The sequence below is a fragment of the Equus caballus genome, chromosome 25, assembly GCF_041296265.1.
Source record: "Equus caballus isolate H_3958 breed thoroughbred chromosome 25, TB-T2T, whole genome shotgun sequence".
In the NCBI taxonomy this organism is placed as follows: Eukaryota; Metazoa; Chordata; class Mammalia; order Perissodactyla; family Equidae; genus Equus; species Equus caballus.
The window spans coordinates 37,317,379-37,343,179 of NC_091708.1; the positions used below are offsets into that span (position 1 = coordinate 37,317,379).

The window sequence follows — 25,801 nt, forward strand, 5'->3', positions numbered from 1 at the left end:
ATTTTTCTGTCTCCTCGCTGATCTGTGAGCAGTTGAAATGCTGAACCACATTCATCATCCTCTGTACAACACAATAGTAGGAGCAAGTTAGGTCCCCATTAAATGTCTATTAAATGAGGATGACATTGTAAGTAAGAAAAAGTTTGCGTATAAATGATTTGAGTGCCATTTGGACTGGAAAAAGTAATAATAAGCAGAATTTAAATAGGGGAGAGGATGGGTACTGTACATTATTGTACAGTGTTGTGACACTATAGATATTTGGGTTTATACACTGAACATTTTGCTCGTTTTGTATTTAAATTAGATGTAAATTATTCTCCATAGAATGTGGTGAGAGAGCTCAGTAGAACTAGTTCAATTTTGCTAAAAAAGATAGTGAAGCTCTGAAGGAATTAGGAAATTTGTCCTCATCCTGTCAACTGTGTGTCCTTGGTATAAGATTCCATAAAAACTGTCTTCTTTTTTTCCTTTTAACTTTTATTCAATTTATTTAAACCAAAAAGCAAAAACAAAACAGTTCACCCATTTCTCCCACACCCCACCCCACCCCCTCTGGCAACCACCAATCTGTTCTCAGTATCCATGAGCTTGGTTTTTATTTCTTTATTTTTACATTCCACGTATAAGTGAGATCATGCAGTGTTGGTCTTTCTCTGTATGACTTATTTCACTTGGCATGATGCCTTTGAACGGCATCCATGTTGAACCTTCCCCCCACACACACAAATGAAAAGTAACAAATAGTGCATTTTCTGTTGTTCACATATATTTGAATGGTGGAAGGCATTTAGGAGGGCATGCTATGTTAGTCTGATAGAGAGGAAAGACCATAGGGTTTGGAAGCATAAAAACTATGAGTTCCAGTTCTGTCATTTAACTGGCTGTGATTTAGGGCAAGTCACTTAATCTCTCTGAGGCTAGTCTGTAAAATGGGTATAAGTCTGCTCCTCACAGGGCTCTTGTTATGATTAAAGTATTTGATTCATTGTAAAGCATTTTTTTTTCAAATGATATCTTGAATATTTTAAAGATTTTATTTATTTTTTCCTTTTTTCTCCCCAAAGCCCCCCAGTACATAGTTGTATATTCTTCGTTGTGGGTCCATCTAGTTGTGGCATGTGGGATGCTGCCTCAGCATGGTTTGATGAGCAGTGCCATGTCCGCGCCCAGGATCCAAACCAACGAAACACTGGGCCGACTGCAGGGGAGCACACAAAGTTAACCACTTGGCCACGGGGCCAGCCCCTGTAAAGCATTTTAATTTTACACGTAAAAAGTTAGTTTAGGGGCTGGCCCAGTGGTGCAGTGGTTAAGTTCGCACATTCCACTTCTCAGCGGCCCGGGGTTCACCGGTTCGGATCCTGGGTGCGGACATGGCACTGTTTGGCACACCATGCTGTGGCAGGCGTCCCACGTATAAAGTAGAGAAAGATGGGCGCGGATGTTAGCTCAGGGCCAGTCTTCCTCAGCAAAAAGAGGAGGATTGGCAGTAGTTAGCTCAGGGCTAATCTTCCTCAAAAAATAAAAATAAAAATAAAAAGTTAGTTTAAATTTTTCTTCTGTCTTAAATTTCCTTTGAAGTAAAATAAGATACTAAGTATAAAGAGCTACGTCTGTGGAATTTAAGTGACCTCATTTGATATATATCTTAAATTTCTAAATTTTTACAGTAGGAAATATATGTACACGGTATAAGATTCAAAGAGTACAACATAAAATATACAATGAAAATAAGTCTGCCTGCCACCCAGTCCCTAGCCCTGTTCCCCTGCATTGGTAAAAGTAACCACTGTCACTACTTTCTTGTGTAGCCTTCCAGAGTTGTTTTATTCACATACAGTGTGTGTATTTGTGTGTATGTGTGTGTGTATCCCTGTTTTCAAACCAGTGATGGAGCATGCTACACACATGGTTCTGCTCCTTTATCTAGTTAGCTATATTTCTTGGAGATTGTCACGAATAAGCTGCCTTTTTTTTTAAGTCAATAGTAGCTACCCTTAATTGAATATCTACTATGTGCTGGATGTTCTATATATTTTAAACTTTTTTATTATAAATTACAATGTCAATACAGAAGAGTGCATAAAATGTAGACAAATGTACAGTTTAATGAGTAACCATTAAGTGAATGCCCAGGTATTTAATATTCAGGTCAAGAAATAGAATGTTGTCAGCACTCAGAAGTCCTTGTTTTTTCCCCCAGCTGATCACAATCCCCTCCTCCATAAAAATGTTACTTTTCTTTATCAGTACAATCTTTAGAATTTTACCACTTAAATATACTTCCTCAAACATTGTGATTTAGTTTCACCTGTTTTTTTACTTGCTGTAGATGGAATCAGAGAGTGTATATTCTTTTGTGTCTGGCTTCTTTCACTCAACATTTTTAAGTTTTGTCCTTATTGTGAAACATGTAACTCTAATTCATTCGTTTTCACTTCTATATAGTATTCCAACACATCACAATTTATGTTGTGTTTATATTTCGGCTGTTTTGAATAATGGTGTTATGAACATTCTTCTACATGTTTCTTAGTACCCGCAGGCATGAATTTCTCTAGGGCGTATGACTAGGATTAGAATTTAGGGATCAAAAGGTTTAAATATCTTCCGCTTTAGTAGGTCAGGGCAAACTGCTTTCCAAAGTGGTTGTACAAATGTACGCTCTCGGCAGAAGTGTGTGAGTTCCAGATGTTCACATCATTGTCAACACTTGATGTAAACTTTTTATTTGACAGTCTGGGGCATATGTACTGGCATCTCATTATGGTTTTAATTTTAATTTCTCTGATCACAAATGAAGTTGTGTACTTTTTCATATTTTTATCGGTCATTTCGATTTCTTCTTTTCTGAAGTTGCCCATTTTTCTATTGAGTTTCTTATTTTGTAATTAATTAATTATATTCTAGATATTAGTCATTTTTTCAGTTCTATGTGTTGCAAGTATCTTTTCCTACTCTGTAGCACGTGTTTTTATTTCCATACTGAGGTTTTTTAAAACTTTTTAATTTTGAAAGCAGTACAGACTCGCAGAAGGTTGCAAAAATAGTGGAATCCCATGTACTCTTCACTCAGCTTCCTCCAATGGAGACATCTTATATAGCTGGAAAACTAGGAAATTCTCATTGGCACATTACTTTTAACTAGACTACACACCTCATTCAGTTTTCACAATTTTTTTTAGCCTGCATTTGTGTGTGTATGTGTTTGCATATAGTTCTATACGGTTTTATCTTATATATATAGGTTCATGTAACCATCACTAAAATCAAGTTATAGAACTTATGCTCTTTTTCGATGAACAGATTTGTGTTTGTGTGTGTGTGTCTGTATGAGGAAGATTGGCCCTGAGCTAACATCTGTACCAATCTTCCTCTATTTTATGTGGGATCAGTGTGGCCCAACGAGCAGTGCTAGGTCTGCGCCCGCAATCCAAACCCACAAACCCTGGGCCACTGAAGCAGAGCGCATGAACCCAACCACTACACCACCAGGCTGGCCCCAGATGACCAGATATTTTGAGAAACAAAAACATCAATTTTTTCTCTTATGGTTGTGCTTTTTATGTCTTGTTTAAGAAATCTTTTCTTATCCCGAGATCAAGAAGATATTCTTAATTATCTGCTAAAAACATTTTCTTACCTGTCTGTTTTAGATCTCTGTAATTCACCTGGAACTGGTTTTGTATATATGTGAGTTGTATATAGTGTGCATCAAATTAATTTTTCTCTACATGGATACTCAATTGTCCCAGCACCATTTTTCAGCTTAGTAGCCTTTGTCTTAATTACTATAGCTATATAATAAGTCTTGGTATCCAGTAGAACAAGTCCTTCCACATTGCTCTTCTTCAGGAGTGTCTTTGGCTATTCTTGGCACTTTGTATTTCCATATAAATTTTAGAATTAGCTTGTTAAGTTAGCAAAAGAAACCTGTTATATATTATTAAGTGACAATATAAAAAAAAGCTTACTCAACAGTATGATGGTACTATACCATTTATTGTTTAAATAAGCTTCACAGTCTTAAATTTCTACTTAATTTCTTTATTTTATTATTATTTTTTCTTTTTTGAGGAAGATTATTCCTGAGCTAACATCTGCCACCAATCCTCCTCTTTTTTGCTGAGGAAGATTGGCCCTGAGCTAACATCCATGCCCATCTTCCTCTACTTTATATGTGGGACGCCTACCACAGCATGGCTTGACAAGTGGTACGTAGGTCTGCACCTGGCATCCAAACCAGCGAACCCTGGGCTGCTGAAGCAGAATGTGCAAACTTAACTGTTGCGCCACCAGCCAACTCCTTTCATTATTACTTTTTCTTTGGTGAGGAAGATTGGCCCTGAGCTAACATCTGTTGCCAATCTTCCTCTTTTTTTTTTTCTTTTTCTCCCCAAAGCCTCCAGTACATAGTTGTATATCCTAGTTGTACATCCTTCTAGTTCTTCTATGTGGGACACCACCTCAGCATGACTTGGTGAGTGGTGCTAGGTCCCCACCCAGGATCTGAACTGGCAAAACCCTGAGCCGCCAAAGCAGAGCGTGTGCGCTTAACCGCTTGGCCCTGGGGCTGGCCACTAGTTTATTTCTGAATTCTAGAATTTTTTAAAAATTTGCATGAATTTAGCATTTAAAAAATTATCAGAAATAAGCAATTCCATTTTGAAATGATAAATTATGATACATCAACATCATGAAATAGTATGTAGCCATTAAAATTGTTGATCTATGTTTTTCAAAGAGTAAATTGTAAGTATGTTACCTTTTTCTGTCTACATTTTCTTGTTATTTAAAAAATAATAATCTCTGTTTTTCAGGAACTTACCAAGCTTGAAAAACTTTAAGAACTTAAAACTAAAAGTAATACAAGAAACAAAAAAGGTTGTCAGCGAAAAGAATAATGTACAACTGAAATTTCACAATGTTATAAACTATTATGACCACAATGAAAAAAAGGTGAAAAGGTTGTCAGTGAAAGACATGTAAGATATAATTATGTTACAGATATTTCATACGTTATAATTAGTCATGGGTTAAATTCAAATACAGGAAATGCATCAAAGTTTTATGTTGCATTAATGTTACAGCTCCTATCAGTCTGGACGTCCTGGTACTGGTAGAAAAAGAAGGTTTACAGTAGATTTCATTGGCTGAAGTGGGAGTTGCCTGATTTATGACCTTGTTCTACAGGAGTCACTTTCTTCATTTTCAGTATTCTCAAGTTTTAGGCTTTTATCTATTGTCCTCAACTTAGCCAATAATTTAAAATTCTTTGGCAAATATTACAAAACCATATGACCATATGAATACATTGCTTGTACCTTGGAAGTGTCCCCAGACAAGTGAGAGGCCCTAAATCATAAGCTCCATCAGCTTCATAGCAAATTGACCTCTGAGTACTACTATTTCTGAGCCTGCCAGTGGGAGCCAGTACAGGACAACGAAGAGCCCAGAGCATAGAATAAGGCTTTAACTGGAGTCTTATCCTTTATTTTCAAATGGGATGTTCCAAAATGCAAAAAGGATTTTATGAGGAAATATTTTCTGCAACCTGTGTATAGAGCAGCTTCTATGAATGTCTTTCTGAATCTTTTCTTTCACAGATTCCCAGAGCTTTAGGAAATTTTTCCCATTAAAAAATAATGTATAGTTAGAGGCTGGCCTGGTGGCGTAGTGGTTAAGTTTGTGCACTCTGCTTCAGTGGCCCAGGGTTCACAGGTTCGGATCCCCGGCACAGCCCTACACACCCCTCATCAAGCCATCCTGTGGCAGCATCCCACATACAAAATAGAGGAAGATTGGCACCAATGTTAGCTCAGGGTGAATCTTCCTCAAGCAAAAAGAGGAAGATTAGCAATGGATGTTAGCTCAGGGCCAATCTTCCTCACACACACACAAAAACATAGTTAATTCACATGTATTTTTTTGTTACTCAAAATGTAATGAGTCAATGTAAATGTCCACCAGTAGGGGATGCTAAATAAACACAATAGATTACACTGTGGAAATATTGTGTAAAATTTCAAGACAGTGAGGTAGATTTTTATGCATTGACACGGAAAGATGTGCAGGATTTATTGTTAAATGAAAAAAGCAAGTTCCAGAACACAGAACATTACATACAATGTGATCCTATTTGTGTTAAACACACACACGCACACCCCAAATCTGGACAGATACCTTTCAAATTGACAAGAGCGGCTCCCTCTGGGTGGAGTTGGATGGAAAGCAAGAAAATTTGACTTATTTGTATTGAATACAGTTTTTAAGAACAAGAGTGAATTCCTGTATTACTTGTTTGATTGAAAATAAATTTTAGAAAAGAAATGTAATGAACTAAAAATGGCTGTTGGCCTTTAGCATTGAATATCTTAAATGTTTGCCTGCTGTTTCAGTTTAACCTATGTCATAGTATAACGGCTTACATTTGTGTTCTGCTTTATGGTAAATAAAGCTTTGACCTGCCTCCTTTGTTTTTTTTCCTTATAACAACTGGATGGGATAGATAGGATTGGTGACATCTCTGTTTTACTGTTGAAAATACAGTCTCAGAGTTCGTTCATAGTAAAATTATGAATACTCTGCTCTATTGGTTTCTATTCATGCTATTGCTGTATTTACTTAGCACCTACTTTATAATTTAATTGACTCTTTCAGATGAGACACTAAAATTAATCTTTCCACAGACTGTTGCTTTCCACAGCCAAGTGTGTACTACCACTTCAAAGCAATTTGTTTCTCAAACTGCTTGCCAAATAGATAAAATTCCATCATCGGTGAAGTCCTTGCTTCTTCCCTTTCAACTTGCTCTCCATCTTCCTAATCTTTATTTCTTTCTAGATATGGCCCTGTTTTTCTTTGGCATCGTTTGCTCTCACTTGTCTTATTTCTTTCCTCAGTATAGATGCATAATAACTTAAAATGTTGCTTTCCCAAGGGGCATGTGCTTTTAAATTAGGATCTCTTGAAGAGCAGCAGCCTCCAAATTCAAACAAATGAGGGTGTCGGACTCGATGATCTGACACTCAGCTCTAACGCCCTTGATTCAATGTATCTATCACTAATGACATTTCCAGGGCCTTTCACAGACCTGAGAATAAAATTATTTCTGTCCAGAAATACTTTCCAAGGGCCCCCTCAAATGACCTGGCATAGCACCTGCTTTTTTGGCTTATCTCTAAGACCAGCTGTGCACAAATAGAAGGAAAAAGAACATTTTTTAGACATTCTGAGTTTATCACTGCTCTCTGATTCTGTGTCAGAGTAGTCTAATGAACTAAGGAGTTGGGAGTCTGAAGAACTGAGCTCTAATCAAGATCCAGTATGAATTTTGTGATTGTGGACAAGTAACTGCATATCCCTATATGTCACGGAAGGCTGAGTGTTGTAGTGGAAAGAAAAGGGCTTTGGCCAGGTTCACTGTTTATTCATACCATTCATTTTTAATAACAAAAACAAAAACAAATAGGAATTCCATCCCAGGCACTATGCCAGGGTCCAGAGAGACAGTGGTGAACAAGACGGGGTTCTCTGGGGCCGGCCCAGTGGCGCAGCAGTTAAGTTCGCATGTTTGGCTTCTCACGGCCAGGGGTTTGAGGGCCCGAATCCCCGGGTGCGGACACGGTACCAGTTGGCACACCTTGCTGTCGCAGGTGTCCCACATATAAAGTAGAGGAAGATGGACACGGACGTGAGCTCATGGCCAGGCTTCCTCAGCAAAAAAGAGGAGGACTGGCAGCAGTTAGCTCAGGGCTAATCTTCCTCAAAAAAAAAAAAAACATCAAAAAACGATGGGCTTCTCTGCCCTCATGGAGTACTATTTGCTGATTTCGAGCATAGTTTCACCTCTTGTGTTCACTTTCCCAGGTGTGAAAGTGTTGAGAATAATACCTTCACCGTATTCCGCAAGAATTACTGTTCTCATGATCCACTGTTCTAACGTGCAGAGTTGGATTCCTTGGATGTGCTGAGTGGAAAAAAAGATTGAAAACTGCTTATTTAATTCAAGTTCTTCATTTGTAGGTGACAGAGTAGGACTCAGAATGGTTAATTGACCACCCCAGTGTTATTTTTACTTACCACACACAGTGCAGTTTCTTCACAACCCTCAGGAACTTTTCCCAACCTCTGGGGTCCTTCCTTTACCCTGCTCCCTGGCCTGTGTGCTCCAGGCCATCTCGAGTACTCAGTGTGAAGTGAGAGCAAACTGAACTGATTCATTACACATTCATTTTGCTTAGGCTGGGTTCTTCCTTGGCAGTCCTTGTGTGCCATTTCCCATCTTGAAATCTCACCATCCAGTAACTCCCAAGTGTCACCTCCTTCTTAAGGTCATGGCCCCGAAAATTGATGAAGCCTGTCCCTGGGAATCTCATAGCACTTTGTACCTTAGCTTATTATCATGGTCCTTAATCTGTTCGAGGTATCCTTTCACCCTAGATTTTAAACCATATCCTGTTGCCTTTTTCATTCCCTTGGTGTTTTGGGCAATGCTTTATAACAGAGCTCATAAATAATCTTTGATAGAATTGAATTCTTAAATCAGCTGACTGGCAATATGATAGCAATTATACCTGACTAGTTTACCATAGAATGTTGTGGTAATAAAATGAGGCAATAAACGTGAGGGCAAATTTTGATGATTTTCGAGGAGGATGACTAAGTGCAAAGCAGTCTGGGAGCTGATTCCATACGTTTGAAATAGCTGGAAAACTATTACCACTTTTTTTCTTTTTCTTTTTTTGTTTTGCCTGGGGACTCCCAATGTTGGAGGATATAACCATTGTTTCCAGCTTTCTGAAAGGCTGTCAAGTGGAAAACATTCTATACGGCTCAGGTGGCATAACTAACTACCAGCAATGGAACGAAGTAAAAGGGAAGGAGACCTCAGTTCAGCAGCAGGCAGAACCTTCTAACATTTGGAACTGTCCAACAGTGGAGCAGGCGGCCTTACTTAAGGTAGTGAGCTTCCTGAAATTTGAACTGTTGAAATAGAAGTTGGATGACCATCTGGCTGGAATGTGCAAGAGGGAATTCCAGCCCGGGCCGGAGTTGGATTAATGACCTTTAAGGTGTCTTCCAATTCTAAGATTTCTATGACTGTTCAGCTCGGTTAACTTAACATTTGAATATATCTGAACTGTTTTAGTAAAACAGTTTTTTATTACGGAAATTGTCAATCGACTTAAAACTGTATGGTCAAGTTGACAATAAGCAAAATTTGATAAACTGAGGAGTGAGAGATCAGGTTTAAAACCGAAAACCCAGGTACCACTAAAGGCAATTAGCGCCACTAACAGAGCGGGAGAGGAGGGGCGTGTGTGTGATTCGAACGACTTGTTCTTTGCAAGTGACAGTTGTTATCGAAAACGTAAATGCTCTGAATTGTTTTCCTTTACACACACTTGCTCAGGCGTGTTTCTCACATCCATCGGTACTGTACACGGGAGCAAGGGCCCGTGTTGGGTGAAGAGCAGTTTTCCAGAAAGAGCTTCCCGGTTCCGAAGACACACACGGCCGCTCAAGACCGCCGCCGAACGGGTGGCTGAAGCGGAAGAGGAGCCACCAGCCGCCCCGGCCGAACTACTGGTCCCAGGGGGCCCCGCGGCCCCGCGCACGCGCGATGGCGTGGCGGCAGCGCCGCCGCAGGACGCAGGGAAGCCAGCTAGTGAGTGGCGGCGGCGGCGGCGGCAGCGGCGGTGGCAGTTCTTGGCGAGGGCGACGGCTCCGAGGCCGAGTGGCAGTCCGGCGGGGACCTCGGTGCCCTCCACCGCCTGATCCTCTTGGTGAGTGCGCGGCTCTGGTTCACCCGCGGGGAGTGCGCGGCTTCCTGCCTGGCGGCGGGGCTGCTCCGGCCTAAGGCCGCAGCCTGCGCCTGACGGCCGGGCCGCCCGGTCCAGCTGACCCCTGGGCCCTGGCCCTTCCCTCCAGTGTCGGGAGGAGTGAGGGTGGGGGGAGGGGACACGCTTAGGCCCAGGGGAGAGAAGTGACGGCGCGCACGGGCCGGGGCGGCCTGGGGCGGACGCGAGGGAGGGACGCGTGGGGGATGGGGTGGGAAGGGACTGGAGTACCGCGGGGCGGCTTCTGGTGGGAGCCAGAACCCAGCGACCCGGCAGGTGGGGAACTGAGGATAGGAGGTGGACTGTCTTCTGAGTGCCGCTGGTGAAGGTGGCGTGCTTCGGGGGCTCTTGACAAGCTGGACTCACGGGTCTGGGGGGGCAGCCCACTTACCATAAACACACACTATACTTGGCATCTTTCCACTTGCTGTTGGAGGTCTGGAAGCGAGGGACTGTTGGTTGCTTCCGTCTCCCTTCCTTCAACTTCACCTCTTATTGATTGGCAAAATCAAATGGGTGCTGGCTAGGCAAACCATGGAAATAAACAGGGTTCTGAGTGCAAATCTGCATAAAAACGAGAGGCATGATGATATATTCGGATGAGAGGTAGGTCAAAGGAGGAACTAGTGTTTTATTTTAAAATTTGTGACAAAAATCAGTTTGATCAAGGCTTTGAACTAGAAAGAGTTTTTAACCTGGGATTTACTAGTTGCTGGCTACAATTCAGGGGGTTCTTGAGCTAGAAAGAGTTTTTAACCTGGGATTTACTAGTTGCTGGCTACAATTCAGGGGGTTCTTGAACTAGAATGGGGATAAAATTACATCTTTATTTTTATTATCTATCTATAATTTATCATTTTCTTCCATTATGAATGCAAACCACAGTAGAATTAGCAATGCCTGTGACTTTGTCACCATTAAAAATTACAGATATTTTTGTATCATGTGTACAGTTGTTGCAGGTATCTCAAAATAGCACGCTTATCATTTCTTTGAATTTATGGTGTATTTAGACCCACTGTTAGATCATATTTAATGTGATGATAAAGCTGCACATATATTACCATATTAGGTTTTAAAAATTGTTTTGCTAATGGTTTAGTATAATTGGTTTCCTTTGTAATCTCTTGTATGAAATTATGCATTTAAAAGCAATCTGCGAAGGGGTCTATAGGCTTCACGGCCTACCAGAGAGGTCCATGGCACAAGGATTCAGAACTCCTGAAGGAGAAATAAGTTTTTTTGGATCTGTAAGTCTGCCTGGCAGAATAGTTGGATCATTAGATAAGGAAGAAGGCAAGGGAGACAGGATGATAGTGTAGATGAAAGAGGGAATTTTGTAATTAGGGAAGAAAAAGAAAAGGTTTGGTTGGGATCAGTATAATAGATTTGAAAGCTAAACTAGACCACAGATATTTTGTTCAGGGTGCTAGGGAATTAGCAAAATAATCTGAGGAGGAAAGGAAAGTGAATGCTTTGGCCCTTAGATTTCTGTATTAAGGCACCGCCTGGTTCCAAGTGATTGAAGCTCTCCAAGCCCTTTTGTAAGCCTGTGAAAGGAAATTTTAGTGTGTGCTGCTTTTCTGTAAATCATGTAGGTAGTATGGCTTTTAAAGAGGGAGGTGTTCTAATTTTTTTATCTTTAAATGCAAAACAGCAGGATCTCTCTTCAAATATATTTTCCTATTGCTATTATAATTCTTTTCATATATGATATAATGTAAATGGGCAGGTTGTAGAGTTGGTAAGTCATTTTCTTGAAATTCAATTTTGTTTGTTTTTATTTTTTTGTTTGGGGTTTTTTTTTTTTTTGAGGAAGATTAGCCCTGAGCTAACATCGATCACCAATCTTCCTCTTTTTGCTGAGGAAGATTGGCCCTGAGTGATCAGCTGTGCCCATCCTCCTCTATGTTATATGTGGGACGCCTGCTGCAGCATGGCTTGATAAGTCGTGCGTAGGTCCCCGCCCAGGATCCGAACTGGCAAACCCTGGGCTGCTGAAGTGGAGCGTGCGAACTTAACTGCTGCACCACCGGGCCAGCCTCGAAATTCCATTTTAAATTCTTGCAGTTCAGCATCATTTTGACATCAGACTTCTCACTGACAAATCACTGTTAACATTTTTTCAGAATAGGTGTGACTTGGAATTTGCACCTGTTTGTGAAGCACCTTGTCAGCGTCTTGTGTCAGGTTTTTTTCCTCTAAAATAATAGCAATAATGGAAAACCACTGCAGCAAACTTTTTCTGGAAAAAATAAAGAGGGGTAGGGTATGGAAAGGTGAAGAAGAGTATTTTATGAAGCAGGTGTTGGTGCTGAACTAGTTTGTGTTGAATTGAACACACCATATTACAAATCACTGCCTTGAAGAGGTCTTGCCTGGTACTTTTTGTGTCCTTACACTGCCCTCTTTATCATTTTATGTCCCCTGTCCCTTTGTTTTCTTTATAGCATGTATCTATATGATATCATATTAGTTGTATATTTATATAGTTATTTTAATCTTTGTCTCCCCACTAGAATGTCAGCTCTGTGAGAATAGGGACTTTGTCTTCACTGTGCTGGAGAAGTGGCAGGCTCAAAATGGGTACTCAGTAAATATTTGCTGAACAAGTAAATGAATGAGTTAATTTGTAAGAGTGAGGGTTTTTATTTCTAGGAATAAAACTCATCCATTTAAAAAAATCTTGCAAATGGCATTATATATGCTGAGTTGAATTTGAACCTTTGCATCTTATTTTTTTAAAAGTCAGGAAATTGTTTCCCGAACACTCTGTGGTGCTTTTGTGGGCATTTGGTTCATATGAGGACTGGCCATTCTTAGTACACGCTGCCAGGTAGTTTTGATTGTCCTTAACTTTTTATAATGATTTAATAAAAGGAAGGGTCCTAGGTGAAGTTCTTATTTTGCTAAGGCCCTTTTACTGTGTCATCTTAGGTTGGTATAAATGACATCAAGTTTATCACATCCAATTGATAAAAAATTGTCTGACAGTATCTAATATTAGCGAAGGTGTGGTTGGAAATGATAATTTAGAAACTGCTGGTGGAGTTTAACTTGGTACAGCTGCCTTGAGAGAGAATATTTGCCATACTTAAAGCTGAAAATGGGCGTACCCTACCCCATAATTTCACAACTTCTAGAAGAATGGGAGGTGGTGGCAAAGGGAATGCTATCTGTAATCTTTTTTTAAAGACTGGAAGCAACTATGATAGTCTTAACAGGTAATTTTGGGAGGCAGAATACAAATGCTCAGTCATTCTTTGCACCTCTCCCCATTTTCTGTTGATTTTGTTTTTTCGGATCCATAACTTTTATGTATTTCCTAACTCTGAAAAATTGTATGAACCTACAGAAGAGTTGGCAGGAGTAGTACAATAAATGCCCATCTCCTCTTACCTAGATTTGATAGTTGTTAACATTTTCTGTGTTTGCTTTATGTACAAGTAGACATTTTTTGCTGAACTATTTGCTAGTTAAGTATAGATACCATCAGGACGCTTTACCTCCAAATACTTCAGCATTTATTTCCCAAGAACAAAGACTTTTTTCTGTGTATCTGCAGTTGAGTTGTCCCCCTCAAGGCATTTAATGTGAATGTGTTATTATTATTTAATGTACATATCCAAATTTCCCCAGTTGTCCCAATACTGTTTTTTTTTTTAAGATTTTATTTTTCCTTTTTCTCCGCAAAGCCCCCCAGTACATAGTTGTGCATTTTTAGTTGTGGGTCCTTCCAGTTGTGGCACGTGGGACACCGCCTCAACATGGCCTGATGAGCGGTGCCATGTCCACGCCCAGGATTCGAACCCGTGAAACCCTGGGCCGCTGAAGCAGAGCACGTGAACTTAACCAGTCGGCCACGGGGCCGGCCCCCCAATACTGATCTTAGTTTTTTGGTTTTGACCCAAGATTCAGTTAAGGATCTTGCATCGCATTTAGTTGCTTGCTTGAATCTAGAATGGTTTTCCAGCCTTTGTTTGGTCTCTCACGATGCTAAGCAACCAGACCAGTTGTTTTGTAGTATGCCCCTCAGTTTGGGTTTGTCTGAATGTTTCTTCATGATCAGATTAAACGTTTTTGGATGGAATGGTAAGTAGGTCATTTTAGGTCTCTCTCAACGTATCATATCAGAGACACGAGATGTCATTTTCATTATTGATGTAAGTTTGATCATTTGAATGAGGTAATGTCTACTAGATTTATACTGTAAAGGCACCCTTTTTCCTTTATAATTCATAAATAATCTGTGGAGTGATAATTTTTTAAAACTTCCTCAAGGTCATAAGTTGTTAATACAGGTACCAGTATAAAGGGTCAAGAAAATTTAGATTGGAGATACTGCTGCTAAATGGGAGAGTGGGAGATCAAGGAATGCTGTATGGAGGAGGTGGCATTTGAACTGGACCTCAAATCATAGATGTAATTGGCTTTAGGGATATTGGAGAAGGACTCCAGGTGAAGGGAACAACTTGAACAAAGATAAGGGCAGAGCTGGGGCTGGCCCAGTGGCACAGCAGTTCGGATCCCAGGTGCGGACATGGCCCGCTTGTCAAGCCACGCTATGGTAGGCGTCCCACATGTAAAGTAGAGGAAGATGGGCCCAGATGTTAGCTCAGGGCTAATCTTCCTCAAAAAAATAAAAAATAAAAGTAGAGGAATTTGTAAATTGAATAGGAGGACATCCAGGTCTTTCTTTTTTTCCTTTTTTTTTTGGTTAGTGTGTTAGGTCTGTGAAAGGGAAAAATGGGAGAAAAGATTATGGGATGAAAATGGAATGAAGAGGCTGAAAAAAATCTAGGCTACCCGGGTGATAGTACGTGATCATTTGCCTCTAGGTGGATCACTCCTTTCCCAGAGCCCCCGATGAAGTTGCTCACCTGGGAACCCAAAGTCAGTATACTAAAGAAGAACCAGAGAGGCAGCATGGGGAAATGAAGAGAGTATGGGCTGTGGAGTCAGACAAATCTAGTTTTGAAATCCTTCTCTGCTGCATAATAGCTGAATGGTTAGGCAGTAAGTTATTTGACTTTTCTAAACCTGTTTCCTCATCTGTAAAATGGAGGTGATAAATACCTATCACACAGGATTAAATGTAATAATAATAATAAATGGAAAGCATCAGGAACATGGCTTCCACTCAGTAATTGCTAGTTACCTTTTGGTGCTCCAGCTGTCAGTCTGCCTTCACTCTTGTCCACCTTGGTGCCGCATCCCTGACTGAGGTCTGTGGTTCGGTCCTGATAGTGGCATTTTGGAAATTGCAACAGTATGCACTAATCTTTTGTTGGCGCGCCCAACAATACAAAATGTGTCACTTTAAAAGTGATGTGCTTCAGTTCAGATTTGATTATTTGGAAAATTACCCCTAATATTTGTAGAAAATTGACGAGGGAGAGTGGATATATTCCTAATGGTAAGATTTATTTTTTATTTGTATTTTTTTAGGAGTGAGTGTATTGGGAAGAGTTGGTTACACATTGCTCTAGGATTCTCAAGGTAAAGTGTGATTTATTTATTTGTTTAATTTTCTGTAAAAGCCTGTTATAAGCGGAATCCCTCTTATTTGCTTTGGAAAGACCACTACTTAAAATTTCTCAAATGGTTAATTGCATTTTTTTCACCTTCAACTTTCTGTTTTTTCACTCACATATTTCCTTCTCTGGAGTTATTTTTTTCTTAGGCAAGAAGGATTTCAGTTATGTAGTTTTTTCACATTTGAACTGCCTAAACTTGTGTTTGTATAGAATTATTTGCAGCTTTAACTCCTTAAGTAATCTCCATCAAGGTATTTCCATTTGTAGAGGAACTAGGACCAATAATTTCCGTATCATGTACACATTTTAGAAGAAGCTTTAGGTACTAATCTGTTTGATTTCTGCTTTTTAAAATGATAGTTAATTAAAATTTCCCTCCTTATGCTTACCTGCATTTTCTGATTTTTTGGAATGTGTTTCAATATGTATTATGATTTGGTAAAAACATTTTCTGAAGGACAGTTCTTCATCGTTCCTAAGCTGAAACCTGGTTTTGAACTCTGCGATGCAATGGTCAGAAGTGGTGAATATCTGTTGATACTTCAAGTTCTCATATTTAATATATACAAATGAATGGTTGAGCAAATGTTTAAAAAAAAAAAACTTTCTAGGGGTCTCTGTAATGTCTTTTTTTTCCCTTAAGTTTGAAGACCAACCAGATACCTGATAGGTATTTATATCTGAAAGGAAAGTATAACTTGACGCTGACTGTGTAATTATATATATACCAAACCAAAATTATCTTTGTATACACCTTTTTTGTAAGCTACTTTTTTAATATAAGGTTCAAGCAGCATACTGTTGGAACTGTAAAAGCAGGCAAGATGTCTGCTCATTAATCTAAGATGTCTGTCCAAGAAGGTGCCTGCTTGGTCTTGCTCCCGTGTCATGCCAGCACACCCACGCTTGAGACTAGTGGAAAGCACGTCATCAGACATGTTCAGTTCTTCTGCCTTTTTTTTCCTCTTACTAATTTTTTTTTCTTTTTGAGGAAGATTAGCCCTGAGCTAACTGCTGCCAGTCCTCCTCTTTTTGCTGAGGAAGCCTGGCCCTGAGCTAACATCCGTGCCCATCTTCTTCTACTTTCTATGTGGGACGCCTCCCACAGCATGGCGTGCCCAGCCGTGCCATGTCCGCACCTGGGATCCAAACTCGTGAACCCCGGGCCGCGGAAGCAGAACGTGCGCACTTAACCGCTGCGCCACCAGGCCGGCCCCTAATTTTTTTTTCAAGGTTTTTTTATTTTTCCTTTTTCTCCCAAAGCCCCCCAGTACATAGTTGTGTATTTTTAGCTGTGGGTCCCTTTAGTTGTGGTGTGTGGGACACCGCCTCAGCATGGCCTGATGAGCGGTGCCATGTCTGTGGCCAGGGTCTGAAACGGTGAAACCCTGGGCTGCAGAAGCAGAGCGCTCGAACTTGGCCACGGGGCCGGCCCCTCTCTTGCTAATTTATATTTTCAATTTATTTTCTGTGAATTCTTTGAAAGTATTAAAATTGGAAAATTTAAAATAAAAATTAGTCAAGGAATATCAGCCCATTTACTTTTTTTCAGAATCAAAGTCAAGTTATCTTCCCAATCTTTTTTTTCCCTTAAAGATTGGCACCTGAGCTAACAACTGTTGCCAGTCGTCTTCATTGTTTTTGTCTCCCCAAATCCCCCAGTACATAGTTGTATATTTTAGTTGTGGGTCCTTCTGGTTGTGGTATGTGGGATGCCGCCTCAGCGTGGCTTGATGAGCGGTGCCATGTCCGTGCCCAGGATTTGAACCGGTGAGACCTTGGGCCGCCCAAGTGGAGCACGTGAACTTAACCAGTCGGCCACGGGGCCAGCCCCTAGGCAATCTTAATTTTGTCCAGATACATGTTAGAAACAAATTTTTAGGTCTTAGGCTAAGCTCATTTATTTTCAACCCTGAACCGTCTCCTCTCACTTTCTAATGCAAAGCTCTGACCCATTCTTGTTTTTACTTCCATTATTTATAAATCCTGACTACCTAACAAAAATACATGAGGTCTAAAACTCATAGCACGTAAGGCAGAATTGTAAAAATATTTACAAATACAGATTTCTCTAAGAAAAGGTTAGGAAAAAATAGATGAGTTCTTTTCACAGAATATGTTTTCATCTTTACTACCTCCTTCAGAACCCGAGGACTCTAACTTTGACTCCCCTAAATCAAAAGCACCGTTTAAAATATCTATTCAAAGTTGTGAGGAGCCAACTTGGATTTTGATGGAAAGTGACACCTCTCTATGAGTAAGTTTCTGTTCCATCATTTCAAAACATTATCATAATAATAGTAATGATAGTAATAGCTCACGTTTATTGAGTTCTCTTTTTCTAGGCATTATGTAAACTAAAGTGACAAATTCCTTAATTCTTTGGAGGCATCTTAATGGTTGATTTCTTTTTGAAAAGCTGTTTTAAGTAACTAGATAATTTTTTTTGTGGTCCACGAGGTTCCTTGTAGGTAGAACAGGGTCACTGATAGTAATAGTTTGAAGTTTGATAATAAATATTTATGATTTTATGAAATACTATTCTGGTAAATATGATGAAATAGACATGACAGCCTGTTGTTTAAATGCTTTCCTTAGTTTTGAGGGTAGACGCTTGGATCTTGAAACAGGCTTTACCAGTATTACAGCTCAGCAGAAATGCAGCTGAAGCTCAAAGTTCTCTTTTTGCTCCTCTGTTTGGTGGTTTTGTACACCCCCTGTATTTACGGAAGAAGCTAAGTTTATGCAGGAGACCAAAGCTTCCTCAAACCGTGTGGGTGGTGAAATCTTCCTCTCAAAAGTGCACAGAGGGCTTCTTAGGATTTTAGATTTTTCTTTAGTTATTTGGTTTATCTTGATCTCCAGATTTATATGTCTTACGGTTAAAACAGTATGCTGCGTAAACCTTATATTAAAAAAGTAGCTTACAAAAAAGGTATATGCAAAGATAATTTTGGCTTGGTATATATATAATTACAGAGTCAGCGTCAAGTTACACTTTCCTTTCAGATATAAATACCTCTCAGGTATCTGGTTCATCTTCAAGCTCAAGAGAAAAATAAAAGACATTACAGAGACCCCTAGAAAATTCGCAGTTGTCATTAGAGATTGTTGAATTGGAAGAAATTAGAGTTGGTGGCATTTAATTTCAGACTAATAAAATTAATGGAGGTTTATCTAATTGTGAAAGTTCCTTATACTTGCCCATTTCTAGATTGGGTGGATATTTTTGTATCATTTATTACCTCTGGGAAGTAAAAGGGTATAATTTTAGTGCCATTGCAGTTCTGCTTATTGGTGTGTAGCTTGTTCTTGTTGAACTGTGTCTAGAAACTAAATATGTGTTCTTTTTGTTGTGTTTGAAATTTTTTGTGTTTTTATTATATTATTGTTTACAGAATTTGTCTGGTCTTGAGCGTTTAAGTAATTGCACTAGCAGATCTTTTGGTGTGGTAGATCTTAGTGGCAAGTTTTATTGTTTTCCTAGTAATAAATGTTCTTTGTTAAAAAAAAAGACACCTAAAAACAATGCAAAAAAGTGAAAGGTTTTCTTCCCCACATGTACATGTGTTTACTATATGATTTCAGTTTTTTTCCCCCAAAATTATAGTTAACACTTGTGCTTGCTAAATGCTTTCCGTATATTAACCCATTAAACCTTCACAACCCTGTGAACACACCTTATGAAGTGGGTTGTATTTTATATCCATTTGCAGCTGAAGAAACTGAGGCGAGGAGAAGTAACTAGCCAGAGAGTGCACTGAGAGTTGAGCCCGGTAGTCTTGCTCCAGGGTTTGTGTTTTAACCCCTGTATTGCCTCTGGGAGCTTACTGTGCATATTATTCTGCAGTTTGCTTTCTTTCTTTTTTTTTTTTTTTAAAGGTTTTATTTTTCTCTTTTCTCCCAAAGCCCCCCTGTGCATAGTTGTGTATTTTTTTAGTTGTGGGTCCTTCTAGCTGTGGCGTGTGGGATGCCGCCTCAGCATGGCCCGATGAGTGGTGCCATGTCTGAGCCCAGGATTCAAACTGGGCTCGAAACCCTGGGCCACCAGAGCAGAGCGCGAGAACTTAACCACTTGGCCATGGGGCCGGCCCCATGCAGTTTGCTTTCTTAATGATGCATGATGGACAGCTCTCTGTGCCCCTATACCTCCTTCTTAATAACTGTGTAGTCCAGGATAGGGTATGCTATAACTTAAATGTCTTTCAGACTTAATCTTTTTTAATATTGTGAATCTCAGTAATGATTTCAAGTAATATTTGAAAAAGTCAAAGTTTTTGAAGTGAAATAGTGAGGATACATTAGTATTTTTAAGTAAGGCATATTAGCTGTCCAGGTGTTTTGATATTCTCTCAGTTAAACCCTGAGCTTAACCCACAAACCATTTGTTATGCATGAATTTCATTATTTTTGTGGTTAGTGTGTCTTCTGTAGCTCTGGAAAATTAGTAGTGTGTTGGGGGTAAAATTGACATCTGTTTCGATTTTATTCACTTTTGGTAGGATCTGGAATTTTGATGTCATGACAGAAAGTCTATTGTAGTGTTAACTTGAATTCTGAATACTCTGGCCTTTTATTACTTGTATCTTCATAGTGTGCGTTTTGGTACCCTGTACTTGTGCCAGGAATAGGTGATACTAAGTCGATTCTTTTTTCTAGTGTTTTACTTTTGTTTCAGATATACCAACTAAAGATAAAAAGTATCACATTTTTTCCTTACTGATATGCATTTTTTCCCTGCTTTTTCTCTCCAAATCCCCCCAGTACATAGTTGTATATATATATATTTTTTTGAGGAAGATTAGCCCTGGGCTAACTGCTGCCAATCCTCCTCTTTTTGCTGAGGAAGACTGGCCCTGAGCTAACATCCATGCCCATCTTCCTCTACTTTCTATGTGGGACGCCTACCACAGCATGGCTTGCTAAGCGGTGCCATGTCCGCACCTGGGATCTGAACTGGCGAACCCCGGGCCGCCGAAGTAGTGGAACGTGTGAACTTAACCACTGCACCACCAGGCCGGCCCCCATAGTTGTATACTTTAGTTGTGGGTCTTTCTAGTTGTGACACGTGGGATGCCACCTCAGTGTGGCCTGACAAGCAGTTCCATGTCTGTGCCCAGGATCCGAACCAGTGAAACCCTGGGCCACTGCAGTGGAGCATGCTAACTTAACCACTTGGCCACGGGTCCAGCCCCTGATATGCATTTCTTAATTCTGAGGAAATATCTTTTTTAGTACATTAATAATTATTTCAAATATGTTCATTGGAAAGTTAGTAGATATTTTCAACTTAAATTTAGTTACTATTCTTTATTCATTTTGGAACTGAGTTAGCAGCAGCTTGGCTGATTCCTAATTTGGCTGAAGAGCACTGCTCTTCGTCATTCAGTCATTTATTTATTAATTTTTTATAAATGAAAACTTATTCAGCACCTGTGAAATGCCATTCCCTCTGCTAAGTAATGGGGATACTAAGATGACCATGTCCCTACTTCAGGGAACATGGAATTTTGTTGAGAAAACAGCGTTTTGTTGGAAATAGTGTAAAATGCTATGATAGAGATGAGCCCAAAGGAGAAAGTATCTGAGTCAGGAGAATGGACAGTAAAGTCTCCTCTGTTTGAGCTGAGTCCTGCTGCCTAAGTGGGGTTTAACTGGCCGTTGAAAGGAGTGAGCAAACGATTCTAAATAGAGAGTATATAGAAGTCTGCTTTGTGAAAACCACTCAAAATTGTCATTAGAATGTCATGTATCCCTATGAGAATGTACACCCCTTGTTCATGAGTGCCTAGCACATCGTAGGTGTTTAATAAATACCTGGTGAAGAGAGGAGGGAAGGAAGTGTGTTAAAGCTTACTGTGCTTGTCTATCCATTTTTTGGAAGGAGATGAGCTCATTATTTTTAATACCTGACAATTTTTAGATCATGTAATTTAACAAAACATTATAAAATCAGTAAGAAAACTATTCCTACATTGAAGGAGATTTCCTTGCGCTTGTAAGGAGAAGCGCAGGTAGACAAATGATTGTAATTCAACATGATTATTTGTATTTATAAAAAATATTTTGGGGCTGGCCCGGTGGCGCGGCGGTTAAGTGCGCACGTTCTGCTTCGGCGGCCCAGGGTTCGCCAGTTCGGATCCCGGGTGCAGACATGGCACCGCTTGGCAAGCCATGCTGTGGCAGGCGTCCCACATATAAAGTAGAGGAAGATGGGCATGGATGTTAGCTCAGGACCAGTCTTCCTGAGCAGAAAGAGGAGGATTGGCAGCAGTTAGCTCAGGGCTAATCTTTCTCAAAAAAAAATAAATAAAATAAATTTGCCAAGGACACCCCTCTCTTGTATGGATTGGTTTGATCCCTGGAAAGTAGTGGGTAATTTAAAATAAATTCTCCAGGCCGGCCCCGTGGCTGAGTGGTTAAGTTCACATGCTCCACTTTGGCAGCCCAGGGATTTGCTGGTTCAGGTCCTGGGCTCGGACATGACACCGCTCATCAAACCATGCTGAGGTGGCACCCCACATGCCACAACTAGAAGGACCCACAACTAAAAATACACAACTATGTACCAGGGGGCTTTGGGGAGAAAAAGGAAAAATAAAATCTTTAAAAAAATAAAGAATAAAATAAAATAAATTCTCAAATTAGAATTAGTTGAATGATAAAATACAGGAGCTAAAATTGTAGCAGGTCATTAGAAAAAGGCAGTCATGTCTGTTTTTTGCGCTATCACGTTAATATATTACATATATGCTATGGAGAAAAGTGCCTATATAATAAAAAAAGTGACTGACAGTTCTGTCAAGGTGTAGGCATCAGTATATAAAAATGTTTCCCATACTTAATCCTCAAGTAACATGATTTTTCCAAAATATGCATGCCACTGGTACTATTATTTATTTAATGTCTTTTTTTATGGACACACTTCAAAAAATATTTTTAAAGAAGCTTTATGTTACTACTGTAACGAAAGGCTAACGTCTCTTACCCTAAATAGAAAACAACTTAAATATAATGAAAACAAAATAGTGTTGTAAAACCCAGCTAGCTGCTGTTTGCAGAAGGTGCTGAATTTGAGGCCTGCTATCCCTTAATTAAAAAGAGAGATTATCAAGTGTTAGAGAAGGGTTGAAGACAAATTGGCACCCTGCTTAGATGTTCTTCGTGATGTAAGTAGACGGACTGAAAGAGACTTGAAATTGGAGTAACTTTCCCACTGAGTGATTTGGTGTCATTTAGTGTCATGAGGGAGGAAGGGATGCTCTCTGTTGAGAGGGAGCAGTTCCTCCAGAGTTTCACAGAGAGGAGAGATTTGGGGGCTGGGCCTTAAAAGGGAAATGTGAGTTCACTTGAAAATAAGGAGGATATGGGCCTCCTAGGCGTCTATAATAGCATTTGCAAATTGGAGACTTTAGGATATAGTATGGCGGCAACATCTGATTTGGAGGAAGTGGAGAAATGGTGGGAGATGAAGTAGGAGATGTAAAAAGAGGGCTTTGTGGTTGCGAGCTTGATGTCATGTAGCAGATTGTGGACGTTGTCCTGAAGGCAGTGGGAAGCAGCATGACAGGATTCGTGCTTTAGGAAGATTGCTTCAGCAGCGGCAAGGAGAGACCAGGAAGGACACTATGGAGATGTAGTGTGAAGGAGTGACTGGGAGGAACGTGATAATCTTGAATATTCTGTAACCTTTTCTAATAGCGAGCTATTTTTATCCTGTGCTCCCAGCCTAGAAGAAGGCAGATGTTATGCCAAGAGCACAGATTACTCTGACATGTTGGTTGCTATCCTGGCTCACCTGCTCACAGAAAATCGCAGTTGCATAGAGAAAGAGCAGGGTGACCAAGATGTTCTGGAACCAGCTGGGGGAACTTGGATCTTTCGGAAGACTCATAGAGTGTTAATTATGGGAAGGGACAGCACCCATATCATCTAATCCCTTTTCTCCGTTGAAAAACTGAATTCTAGAAAGATTATATAAATTACCAGAAATTATATAGCTAGCTTTGAGCTCATTGCATGATAGTATATGAAGATTAAGTGTGTAAAGTTCTTAGAACCGTACCAGGCACAATTTCAGTTTATAAAATGTTTTCTCATATGATGCTGAATTGTGAATAACGCCACACGCACCCTTGTCACCAGAGTTGGAAACTTCTGCCTCACCTTCTTATATGTAGGTGTCAACAAATCTTATGTTTTCTACCTCCTAACCTCTCTCAAATTTCTGTTCTTTCTGTTGCCACTGCATCATTCTTGCCTGTCGAAGTCTTTCTTCATCTAGTTTCATCCCCACCTGCTCATCCTTTTCCTTACTGCCAGAGTTTATGTTCTCAGATAGAGATTTAATTATGTTCGTCTCCTGTTTAAAACTCATCCCATCGCCTACAGTGCAGAATCCATGTTTTTTAACTCTGGCCTCTGTCTCTGTAGACTTGTGTCTCCTTATACTCTCCTGCCCTACCCCCAGCCTTACTCTTAACACACACAAACACACATGTCCCCAAACTGGAGCAAACCATGTGTAGTTCTCTAAATATACTCTATGTTACACGCTTCTGTGCCTTTGCTTGGTTGGCTCCCCCTATCTGCTCCCACCCACCATCCTCTTTATATCTGGCAAATACTTGTCTCCCTGCTCCCTCCTGCCCCCCAAATACTTGTCTTTTAGGACTAGGTGCAGGTGTCTAACTCCTCAATTATTATGTCTCTTTTGTCCCTACTCTACACTCTACAGTCTTGTAGCATAATACCCAGAACATTTTGGGGCAGCCATTTGCATGTCTGCCTCATTCTAGTAGATTAGAAAGTCTTTGAGGACACACACTAGGTTTTATCCTTTCTTATATCCCTAGTACCTAATATGTTGCTTGTACCCTGCACAAAATAAATGTAGATATTGTGTCCACGTTTTATGGATGAAAAAAACAGGTTCAGAGAATATGCATTTTGTGCCCAAAGTAACAGAACTAATTAATGAAGCATACAGATCTTTGAGTTCATTTCAGTACTGTTTTTGTTAACTATGGTACTTCTCATTGTGACAACCATTTGTTCAATGCTTTTGTTCTTAGACTAAGGGGATGTTAGAGTTCCCACATGGAAGTCTACAAAGTTGTATACTGTATGCATTTTCTGTAGACTGAGTTAATAAAATTATATGTATATATGTATGTCACCAATTTTTTTTTGAGTGTACACAGATACTTTTGTGACTGCCTTAATAACAAATCATCTTGGTGAAGTAGGCATACTTAGATCTTTTGAGAGGAAACAATATGAGGGTCTTAACGATACAGGAGATTTGGAATAACAGCTTTGCATAATTTGCTAGGGAATTGATAAGGTACAAGAAAGTGTTTTTTGAAATCAATTAAATTCAGGTTAGATGGTAATATCTCAAATTTTCCTAGTCATCAGTACATTAAAATAAAAGAAAGTTTAAAAATTTCTGAAATCAAACAAAAGTTGTTAAATGTATTTCTTTTAAATAAGGTGGTTTTAAATATATTTCCAGCCGCTGCCATAAAAATATGTAATTCTTTTTTTTTTTTTGCCTTAGCACCAGAAGTACTTATTTCATGTAAATGAATGTTTCATTGGATCTCTAAACATACTGAGAGTTCTGTGGTCTAGGTTGTCATCTTTTTTAGAATCTGAATTCACACAAATTGTATTTTATCAATTCCAAATAGATCCATTAAAGTTACTTATGAATCTGATTGCTTGGGACAACGTTTTCCCCCCAGTTTTATTGAGATATAATTGACATAGAAGATTTGTAAGTTTAAGGCATATAATGTGATGATTTGATATATGTATATATTGCAAAATGTTTATCACAGTAAGATTACTTAGCACATCCTTCACCTCGTGTAATTACCATTTTCTTGTTGTTATGGTGAGAACATTAAAGCTCTACTCTCATAGCGACTTCAAGTGTACAATCATGATGTTTAATTCTTAGAAGTATTTTTCTAATTTAATGACTGTCTGCTGTCTGGACACAGCGTTGTATTCTGTTATCTGGGCCGCAGGCACTTCTCTTGTTGATGTGAAACATGTGGTCTGGCAGGCATTCTGGGTTCAAGGGTACAGCTTAAATAATAATGCTTTAAATTATGTGCTATTTGTGTCAGTTTGTTTAGCTACTAGATTAATGAGGATTGTGTGATTTCATTCATTCATTTGACAAATATTTATTTAACTCCTGCTGTGAACCAGGCCCTCTCCTCAGCTCTGAAATTAACGCTGAGTGAAGAGAACAGACAAGCCTTGGCCCTGGTGGCCCTTATCTTTTAGTGGAGGAGTCATACTTTAAGCATGATGAACATGCAAGTAGCTGTTATCTGTAATAGAATGTGAGATAGGGACAAGTGCTTTGAAAAAAGGCCAAGAGGGTGTAGGAAGTGATAGTTT

The 25,801-nt window shown here is 39.6% G+C and overlaps 1 protein-coding gene across 21 annotated transcripts in view; it reads left to right on the forward strand.

The window, feature by feature from the left end:
* The first annotated feature begins 6,969 nt into the window (after positions 1 to 6,969).
* The window catches only part of GAPVD1 (GTPase activating protein and VPS9 domains 1), a 64,566-nt gene continuing 45,734 nt past the window's right edge, over positions 6,970 to 25,801 (forward strand). For 12 of the 21 annotated variants that reach the window (XR_011432650.1, XR_011432651.1, XR_011432652.1 and 9 more), the window contains exons 1-3: positions 9,626 to 9,791; positions 15,294 to 15,344; positions 17,527 to 17,639. Coding sequence is in view for 17 of the 21 variants with exons in the window: in XM_070251782.1 (XP_070107883.1) it covers positions 17,636 to 17,639 (4 nt within the window). In the remaining 4 variants the exon portion in view is untranslated. Of the gene's footprint in view, positions 8,965 to 9,418; positions 9,792 to 15,293; positions 15,345 to 17,526; positions 17,640 to 25,801 lie in introns of those variants that run through there. The other 9 variants (XM_023628872.2, XM_070251786.1, XM_070251781.1 and 6 more) reach the window with 4 other exon arrangements.